The following is a 10,530-nucleotide window of genomic DNA, read 5'->3' as shown; positions in this document are numbered from 1 at the left end:
AAAAAAAAAAGGTTTTATTCTGGGACATGGTTTCAGGTAGTGCAGCCAGTAGTCCCCACTCCTCAACAGTCCCTTTTCTAAATCACCCCCTTTACATTGACAACTTTGGAAAGTTGTTCTATAGAGAGCAAAGGCCTTGATACTAGCTTGGTGTAGTAGACAGAAGTCTCAGGATGGCAGGTAAGACTTAAACTTGCAACATAGTCTAAGCTGACCTTTAACTTCTGACCTGCCTCTGCCTCCCAAGCCCTGAAATTAAGATATGTGCCACCACACCCGGTTCTATTATAGGATTTTTGTGTATATGCACATGTGTGGAGGTGCAGCAGAAGACACCAGACTCTGGATGTCTCGCTCTATCACTCTCTGCCCTGTTCCCTTGTGACAGGCTCTCACTGCTGAAGCTGGAGCTCAGATTTCGGCCAGGCTGGATGTCCTGCAGCTCAGAAAGTCTCCTGTCAATTTATCCTGCACAGCACGGGGTTCCAAGCAAGCGTCGGCCATTCCCGTCTTGCTACATACTGCAGGGGTTCTAAACTCAGGCCAGGTCCTCAAGCTGATGAAGTATACACTCCTCCCCAGTGAGCCATCTCTCCCCAGCCCTCATACAGGACTCTGAGCTTTCCACAGATCACACACCAAGTCAGCAGAGACGACATCCTAGTCACTCAGACCCACCACCCTGCTCTGCCCGAGACACAGTTCTGCTTCTTGAGCACTTTCGGAGGCCTACTCTGTGACATGCAGACATGTACAGCTGTCACAGGGCAATCTGAAGGCAGGTTGTCACTGCTTGTCAGGGTGACTTCCTCGTCCTGGGCTCCAGCAGATGGTCCCGCTTCCCAGATCCTAAGGAGCTCAGAGTCAGCCCAGTGACAGCCCTGTCTTGTGTCCCTGTCATTCTGAGACCTTCCATTGCTTAAGGGCAATGCGATGATTGGCATGAGAACAAACTGACCATCCCATCCCTCCAGAGTGATTTCCTTAATTCTTGCTTTAGACAGCAGCAAAGGACGCTCGCCTCTAACAGTAACTCAAACTAGATGTGTTCTGTGTCATTCCTATATACTTTTATTATAAAAAATAAATAAGGATAATCTCAACATGTTTTAAATATATACAGTATTTTTAAGAAAAAATAGGCAAAGAAATCTATTAGTAATATATTTATGCATCTTGGTTTATAAAGGTCTCAGCTGTTCCTTCAAGGTGATTCAGGCAGGAGTCAAGGCCACCTGAGTGCAGGCTCTGTCCCACATGGCCACCTTATCTCAGATGCAGAGAGAGAGGTACGGGGCTGCCGCAGGGCCAAGAGTCTTGCACTTGTACCTTCTGGAACTTTTAGGCCACACGTACTGACCAGTGTCTCACTGACTCCTACTAAGATCCAGCTGGAGCATTTTGGGACAGACCCTGAAATCTCACAGAAGCAGGACTCAACACTTCCTTTCCATTACGTAAGCACGTCTCACCAAGCTGTGCCACAGGTCACACTGTGTCCTCCATGCCCAGCTCAGTGCACGGCAGGGTAAAGAAGCCTCTTCCGCTCAGCCCTCAGACTGCTTCGCTCCTTCCCGTGCCAGTCTGTCAGCCTCTTCGTTACCCACAAATCCTGAGTGACCGGGAATGTGCATCTGTTAAAATAAAAATTCCCCTTTAATTCTTCCCGATCTTTACATGTGTAGCACATGGCTATATCTCACACCCAGAGAAGCTCATGTATCAGAAGAGACTGAGAGCCAACGGTAACACATATTGGGGCTGGAGTCATAGTTCAACTAGCAGAGTTAAGTCTGGGGCTCAATCCTCAGTGGCACATAATCTGGGTGAGAGGGCATGTGCTTACAATCCCAACCCTGGCAGGACCAGACTAAAGAGAAGAGTGCATGTTATAGAGTGCTATCTTCCAGGCAAGAAAGACATGGCTACTGAACTCACGAACACACGTTGCACAGGGCCTGGACCATTCAACAGATGGGGAAGTCCTGCCCTCCCTGGGCTTTTAACGGTTGAGAGGGAGGAACAGACCCTGCCTTCAGTGCTGGAGACACTGCTAAGGTGCCTATGCTCCTGTAAGCAACTGCGTTTGTGCTCCTGGAAGCAGCCAATGAAGCATACTGTACTCAGGAGGGGAAGGAGGGGCATGCAACTAAAACCCACGGTGTGCATTTACAAAGATGCTGTAACGGAACCCATTCTCATGTATAACTAACACACGCTAACAATTACACATGGTAACTTTATGGAAGCTGCTACTTTAACCCAGTCACCAGCCCCTTCCAAACACCATCCTCTCAGCGAGGTCAGACCATGCATGTGAAGTGACTCACCCACTGGATGTCCATGCCCTGAGTGAGCTCGTCCAGCTCCATGAAGTCCTCCTTGTTGATCACGTCTTTCCCTGTACTTGTCCTCCAACCATTCTTCTTCCAGCCCTGAACCCAGTTAGTTATCCCTAGGGGAACACATGTTCACAGGCTCATCCATCAGGAGGCATGGCCTCTTGCTCCACAGTCTCTCCTCACAATGGCTGCTCTTGTTCTGAGTCAAAGCCTGGATGGTTTCCTTCCTTCAGTGCCTCCCTTGCTTATTTAGCCTTTATCATACTCCCAAGACCCCGACCTTTCCTCTTCCTGCTAGCTGCATCCAGTTAGTTGAACATGGTCTTCCTCAGGGAAACCCCCACCCCCTGTGCTTCTATGCAGCCAACCCTGTGACCTAAAGTTGCTCACACCCTGACCCAGGTGTGATGGAGCCAAGGAGCTCAGCTCTCTAAGACAGCAGACCTTAGACTCCTATCCCTCTGCACCTCGAGAGCCCAGGTCACCCAGGACTGTCCCACTACCCTACTAGAAAGAAAAGTCCACGTCCCTTCGCAGTGCATGGGACAGCTCACCATTGATGGTGAACATGCTATCTGTGTACAGGACCAGCTTGCTGATGTTCTGAGCCTTGGCTTGCGTGATGGCTTTGCAGGCTGCCTGGAAAAAGCAAGTCCATAGTCATGCTATACAGAAAATGCTTGCCATTTTACATTACCGATCAAGTGTTTCAAGACAGAAGCCCTCGCTGCTCTTTCTAGACCACCATATTATCTTCTCTGTGCGAGGAAGGGTAAACCTACAACAGCCCATGACACCTACGTAAAATGATCCCTCAACTTCTTCTAGAGAATGACTGTCTCTAATAGCCTTTTTTTTTTTTTTTTTTGGTTTTTCGAGACAGAGTTTCTCTGTATAGCCCTGGCTGTCCTGGAACTCACTCTGTAGACCAGGCTGGCCTCGAACTCAGAAATCCACCTGCTTCTGCCTCCCAAGTGCTGGGATTAAAGGCATGTGCCACCACGCCCGGCTCTAATGACCTTCCAATACCTTCTGTCTAAGACAGGAAAGGAAGGGGAAAGGCTGATCTTGTAGTCACAGGGAGGAAGACAGACTCATGTTTATCTGGGAACTTACATGGATCTCAGCCCTTTGGTTTGTCTGTCGCCCAGGAAGCCTCACACCTACATTCCTGTTCCAGAACAACATAAACAAGAAAAACAAAATTACAATGCTAACTTCCAAAGCAACTCTTTTCTCAACAGATAATAGGACAATCAGAGCTACATAGAGACCCTGTCTCAATAAATAAAAACAAAACAAAAAGATCCAAGTTAAAGATTTAAAGAGTTCATTATGCTATTATTTTCAAGACAAGGTTTCTCTGTGTAGCCCTGGCTGTTCTGGAACTCACTCTGTATACCAGGTTGGTCTTGAACTCAAGAGATCCGCCTGCCGCTGCCTCCCAAGTGCTGAGATTAAAGGCGTGCACCACCACGCCCGTTTCTAATCCCAGCACCTGAGAGGCTAAAACTGGAAAAATCTTCATGAATTAGCACTACCCAGGCTACACAGTGAAACAAAAGAAAAGAAAAAAATTCCACCCTCATTATCTAAGTTAGTTAATATGTTGAATACATGCAAATATTTAAAATAAATAGAAATACTTTTAAAATTAATTAATGAGCAATTTATATGAGCTGTGTCTGTCAACAGTTCCTGGTGAGCATCAGACCTAGTGTAAGAAAACCTTACGGAGCCGGGCAGTGGTAGCTCACGCCTGTAATCCCAGCACTTGGGAGGCAGAGGCAGGCGAATTTCTGAGTTCGAGGCCAGCCTGGTCTACAGAGTGAGTTCCAGGACAGCCAGGACTATACAGAGAAACCCTGTCTCGAAAAAAAAAAAAAAAAAAAAAAAAAAGAAAACCTCATGGAATGGCTGACAGACATTACTTCATATTGTTCACCACAGGGACCAGGTGGATATGAATGGTCCAGTTTTACACCTTTGCCTGTATTCTCTGACTATTTCTAAGTCAAGCATCTTCTAAAAAGTCTAAAAGTCACCAGATGTGGTATGGTAGTATATGCCTTTCATCCTAAGCACCTGGAAGAGACAGAGGCAGGAGGATGTCCAGGAGTGCCAGGCCAGTCTTGTCTCATAGTGAGTTTTGGCTAACCAAAGCTATATACTGAGACCCTGTCTCAAAAACAAGCCTAGAAGTCTAGTGATGGGACAGGTTCTAAGCTGGTGCCCTGCCCCTGCATCGCTGCTGGCTGGATCATCTACTCAGATGCCTTAAGACGTGTACCCAGGGAAAGAGCACTGACTCTCAGTGTTTAGCAATGTCAAAAACCAAGCTGTCTGGCATTAATATCAGTCACTCAGTTGCTCTTCTATTGCCAGCCAACACTGTTTACCTAGCAGGTTTAGAAAAGAACACAACAATAAGCAGCAAATATATCAATAAGCAAGCCCTGCCCATGAGGTAAATGTGATGCTTACTCAGACGTGTTTACTTACAAGGGGTGACCTGGCCCCCAGTAAACGCCGATTCCTGCTCGGGCCCGCTTCCGTCCATTACTGGAGCAACAGCCATCCGTGTAGACAACGACAGACTCTCCTGTAAAAAGAAAGAGTTAGGCTACAGCACCGACCTGCTGAACAGTGACCACTGCTAGAGTTTTCTGTTCAGGACAACATGGATTTCCCACTATGGGGTGTGGTCACTTTTTGCTTGTTCTGTACAACAAGTTAGTTAAAGTTAGGACAGAACTTCCCACTGGGAGATCTGCTTATACCTCAAGCTAAAGAGGTCTCTCGTGCCTGGGTCCCTTCTCTCAAGCTGCCCTTCCAGAGAAAGCAGTGCTTTCAGTGACGCTAGCCCCATATGCCAGAAAGCCAACTTGGCTGGCAAGTGGTCTCGTTTTCTCTTAGCACATTTGCCACTAACTGTAAAGTAGCTCTCACCTCTGCTCCCTCTTTTCAAACATGGTTTGCTCAAGTGGGAAGGGCAGACCTATACCCTCAGCAGACTGCAGGGAGAAACTGAGTAGCAAAGTATCTGGGGTGGAAGAGGGGGAGCCAAAGACCACCCATACAGAAGGAACTGTCCAAGGACAGTGGCCTAAGAGCAGCAGGCTCAGGGGATGCATGGAGACCAGTGTCCCTCAAAGAAGCAAGGCTGGGACATTTGAGCACAGAGGCTGGGCAGGCCTCCATCCACATGACCAACCTTTCTGTTGCTTCTAGTGCTGCAGTGGAACATGGTGACCAAAAGCACTCAGAGAGGAAAGGGTTTATTTGGCTTATGCTTACACATCACAGTTCATCAGTGAAGGAGGTTGGGACAAGAACTCCAACAGAGCAGGAACCTGGAGGCAGAGCTGATGCAGAAGCCATGAGGGGTGCTGCTTACTGGTTTGCTCAGCCTGTTTTCTTATAGAACCCAGGACCACCAGCCCAGGGGTGGCCCCACCCACAGTTGGCTGGTCCTTCCCTATGAATCACTAATTAAGAAAATGCCCTAGAGACTTGCCTACAGCCATTACGGAGGCCTTTTCTCAGTTGAGGGTGACTTTAGCTGGTGCCACGTTGACACACAACTCTCTAGCACAATGAGCAGTAAGAGGATGCTTGTTCATCCTAGATAAACTGCCAAACCATCTACTCGAACAGCTCTACAGTGTCCTCCAGCTCTCCCTGGAGGGAAAGTACACATGGCTTCCTCTTGGCAAAAAAAAAAAACCCAAAAACCTCCAGATGTACCACTGCTGATTCATCTGTAAATGCTGCTGGTTTCTGTTCCCACTTGTGCAAGTCAAAAACCAGAAACTTATATACTTTAGTTACTAGAAGCACACTGCTGCCTTTGGAGTTACATACAGGAAAAGCCCTGGATCTTTTCTCCTCCAGGTTCTGAAGGCTGGACAAATCTGTTAGAAAAGGCATTCTGGTTGGACTCTCCTTCTGGCCTCAGCAGCCTGTGGCGAAGGACGTGCGAGGATGGCAAGTTTAAGGTTAGCCTGGGCTTCAAGGGGAGTTCATCACTACCCTGCATAACTGAGAGACCCTGCCACAAACAAACAGCAAAAAGAGAGGTAGGACCACATCAATAAGATCTCTGGGCTAGGAAAGCAAAGGCTCTTTTTGTTAAAAGCCCTGCTTCCAAAATAAAAGATCTGAAAAATGTCTAGAGAATATTTACAGAAAAAAAAAAAGGATGAGTATCAGCTTATTAGTTTAAATGACAGGTGTAGCCATCCATACCCTTAATTCCAGCACTGGGGTGTTGAGCAGGAGAATCTCTTAATTCCAGCCCAACCCTAGCTACACAGTGAGAGCCCGTGTCTCAAAAACAAAAAAGCAAAAAAAAAAAAAAAAAACAAAAAAGCAAAACCAAAACCAAAAAAAACCCCAAAATAACAAGAAACACACACAAAAAACAAAAGCAAACTGGGCTGGTAAAATGGCTCAGTGGGTAAGAGCACCCGACTGCTCTTCCGAAGGTCCTGAGTTCAAATCCCGGCAACCACATGGTGGCTCACGACCATCTGTAACAAGATCTGACTCCCTCTTCTGGAGTGTCTGAAGATAGCTACAGTATACTTACATATAATAAATAAATAAAGCTTTAAAAAAAAAAAAGCAAACCACAGTCACTATCAACAACAAAACGACCCAGCTTAAGCTCTTTACTTAGAAAAGATTTCTAATTTGTTATAATTGTATTAAAAATTCTGAGCCCAAGAAAGGTTCAGGGAGGACAGTGATAGCTCATCCTTAGATCTTGGCACTGAGGAGGCAGAGAGGCAAGCAGGTCTCTAAGTTCCAGGCCTGGTTTACAGAATGAGTTCCACAACAGCCAGGACTGGACGGAGAAACCCTGTCTTGAATCCCCCACCTCAAAAAAAGGCATACCCATGTAAGAAAATGCGTCCTTGCTCACTACAGCAGTGGGCTCGGTGTCCTGTCTTGTGTGCTTTGCCCCTGGCTCTGGAGGTTCTTCCCCTTCACCCAGGGGCTCCCGAGGCCGCTTGCTGGTCTTCGCCTGTGACTTCTGCTCATGAGCACTTTCCTGCCCTGAAAGAAGATTCCAAAACCAAAGAGTTTATGAATGTTGAAGAACCAAAACTTCTGCAAGTTTTTAACATTACTGCACCAGACTGGGGCACTCTAGATGTGTACCTACCAGAAGGAATAACTGAGAACAAACCATCCCAGACCCTGGAGCCCTGCAGGAGCTCCAGAAAATCTAAGGTTCCCATTGAAAATAAGAATGAATGAATGAATCAATCAATCAAAAGTTCCTGAAACCCCACTTCCCAAGGGAGGTTCAAATAGTTGGGATTGTTTGTTTTGTTTTTGTCCAGTGTTCTAGATTAGAGTCAGTGTGCTGATCTGAGTCCTGTGTGTGTTCTAAATCTAATGTCTCTTATAGTAGGCTTCTGGTACTCTTTATGACAAATGAAATGCAAAGAAACTTATGGTATAATCGTTTGACCTATGGCCCTGTGACGTTGTGAGCACTTCTGAGTACTCAGCTGGAGGTCTGAGTCCTAGAGCTGATAACACTGCTACTGCGGGAACTGATATGTATTTAGTTCACTCCTACAGGACCCTACTATGAGGGATAAGTCTGGAACTGGTTGTGTCACTCATGCCTCAAACTCCCAGTCCTAGGTACCATATACCTGGATGAACCACGCTCTTCTTTTAAAATTACATTTTAAAAACGTATTTATGTGTGTGTTACAGGAGACTATGAGTCATCCAATATGGGTGCTAAGAATCAAACTGTGACCCTCTGAGCCATATCTCTAGCCTCTGAACCACCATTCATAACAACTTAATGTGCACGGAAAACAGACAGTCATCTTCTCTACAGAAGCAGTAATGTCGGGCATGCCAGGGGCTTTTCATAGCTTAAAACGTTACACCGACATGAAGTAACATACCTTTCGAACCATCTGGGCTTGAAGAGTTCCTGACAAAGGCCCAGGCCTCATCTTCTGTGGCAAATTTCTTAAACCTGGCAGCAGGAAACCGGTCCACCTGGGCTTTGCACTCACTCCTGCAAGGGTGTGTACATTAGCCGAGGCTTCCTTTCCTCGTCAATTACATCCTTTTTCAATTTTTTTAACTTTATTTTTTACTGTTTTACCTCTTCTATTTACAGTGTCATGTTTTACAGCAGTTTTAGGTTCACATCAAATAGGAACCGAAAGTAGAGAATTCTAAGCTTCTGCCCCGCCGTGCCCATTACTTATGCCAGGGATCACTCGGTGTTGTAGTCTACAGGGTTAGTGAATAGATGATGTCATTACCACACTATGTAGAGCAATCTCATGCCTTAGAAATCCCCCACAGGGGACTGGGGGGTGGGGGTGCATGCCTATAATCCCACATTCTGGAGGCAAGAGGCAGAAGAAGCACAAGTTCACGGCCACATGAATCTATATGCAGGTTGCAGGCCAGCCAGTGCCTCATAGAAACTCAGTCTCAAAAACACCTTGGTTTGGGAGTGCACGCCTGATTCCAGCACTTGGGAAGTAGAGACAAAGGGTCAGAAGTTCAAGGTCATCTTTGATTTATAGCTAGTTCAGTTGAAGGCCAACCTATGACACACAAGACCCTGACAGGAAACAAAGCCTGTTTGTTTTCAGTCACTTCTCCTCAGTTCTAAGCCCTTAGAACCACTGATTTGTTTTGCAATCTCTTATTAGTTCCAGGATTCCATATCGTTGGAATCCCACACTGTAGATCATTTCAAATTGGCTTTTTCTTTTAGCAGGGTATAGTTAGTGCTTCTTCATACTATTTCATCTTTGATAACTCATTTCAAGACTGCATAATGTTCTATAACTTTACCAACCCACTGTCTACTGGAAACTTGGCTTCCAAGTTTTGTCAATTATGAATTAAATCTCCATACATGATTAAGTGCAGCTCTTTTTATGAAGGCATAGCTTTCAACATTTTTTTATTTCCTCAAGACAGAGTTTCTGTGTGTAGCTCTGGCTGTCCTGAAACTCCTTTTGTAGACCAGACTAGCCTCGAATTCAGAGATGCACATGTCTCTGCCTCCGAGCCTTCTGAGTACAGGGATTTAAAGGCATGTGCCACTATACCTGGCCCAGTGTCTTTTCTAGAGTATGAGGTTTTTTTTTGTTTTGTTTTGTTTTTTAACTGAAATGAAGTTTAACTTACAACGACTTTTCATGGATTATAGGTTTGGTGTCGTATGGAGAGTCACTGACAAACCCAAGTTCATCTGCAGCCACTTGCTTTCTCTTCAGGTAGTTTTACAGTTCTGCACTTACTCCTTTTGATTTGGTTAAAATTGTTCTTTTTAGATTGATAATTATATAAAAAGGGATCTGCTGTCAACTCCTTGGGACAAAGGTCACACCTCAATTTGGTTTCATTCTATATGTTAAGACCAGACAGCCCATTCTGCTAAATGCAATCCAATCCAAATAGCATACTAATACCACAAGGTCTTCCACAACTCCAGCACATACTAAAATGTGGCTATCTTTAAGACTCAATCACAGCTGGGCATGGTGCCGCACGCCATTAATCCCAGCACTTGGGAGGCAGAGGCAGGCGGATTTCTAAGTTCAAGGCCAGCCTGGTCTCCAGAGGACAGCCAGGACTATACAGTGAAACCCTGTCTCAAAAAACAAAAACAAAAAAATCAAACAAACAAACAAAAAACAGAAAAAAAGACTCAATCACAGAAAAGGGTTGGCAGTGGCTACTTTTCTTCCTTAGTATTGTCTCAGCTTTGCCTAGGGAAACATCCAGGTCACAGGGACAACAAACCTTGATATTAGAAGTTAACTCTCATATACTCCCAAGCCTGGGCTTAAGCCCCGATTCTGCCTCTCACTTGACCTGGGAACTGCCACAGTACCAGTGAAATTGAAAACTTCATCTTGCCTCCAAGGGCTGCGACAAGGATCCAAAGGCAAGGATCCAAAGGCAAAGACCGGCTTCTGGCTTGAGACTCTCCATCTCTCCCCCTCCCACCTCTCTTCCACAGCCCATGCTGGCCTCTAACTCGTAGTGATCCTCCTGCCTCCACCTCACCAGTGCTGGAATTACAAGCATATGCCAACACATCTGGCCACAATTTTCCTTCTTTTTTTTGGGGGGGGAGGGGGTTCAAAACAGGGTTTCTCTGTGTAGCCCTGGCTGTCCTGGA

General features: G+C 45.9%; 1 protein-coding gene across 1 annotated transcript in view; it reads right to left on the bottom strand.

The window, feature by feature from the left end:
• Positions 1 to 1,054: 1,054 nt before the first annotated feature.
• Positions 1,055 to 10,530, bottom strand: part of Rnaseh1 (ribonuclease H1) — a 10,452-nt gene continuing 976 nt past the window's right edge. Inside the window, exons 2-8 of the mRNA XM_021202395.2 lie at positions 8,279 to 8,394; positions 7,242 to 7,403; positions 4,845 to 4,944; positions 3,459 to 3,513; positions 2,897 to 2,981; positions 2,331 to 2,455; positions 1,055 to 1,634 (exon numbers count right to left, since the gene is read on the bottom strand). Of these exons, the coding sequence (XP_021058054.1) occupies positions 1,548 to 1,634; positions 2,331 to 2,455; positions 2,897 to 2,981; positions 3,459 to 3,513; positions 4,845 to 4,944; positions 7,242 to 7,403; positions 8,279 to 8,394 (730 nt within the window). The 3' untranslated portion in view covers positions 1,055 to 1,547. The remainder of the gene's footprint in view (positions 1,635 to 2,330; positions 2,456 to 2,896; positions 2,982 to 3,458; positions 3,514 to 4,844; positions 4,945 to 7,241; positions 7,404 to 8,278; positions 8,395 to 10,530) is intronic.

Source organism: Mus pahari, chromosome 7, assembly GCF_900095145.1.
Source record: "Mus pahari chromosome 7, PAHARI_EIJ_v1.1, whole genome shotgun sequence".
Lineage (NCBI taxonomy): Eukaryota > Metazoa > Chordata > Mammalia > Rodentia > Muridae > Mus > Mus pahari.
This window is presented reverse-complemented; position numbering and strand designations above follow the sequence as displayed.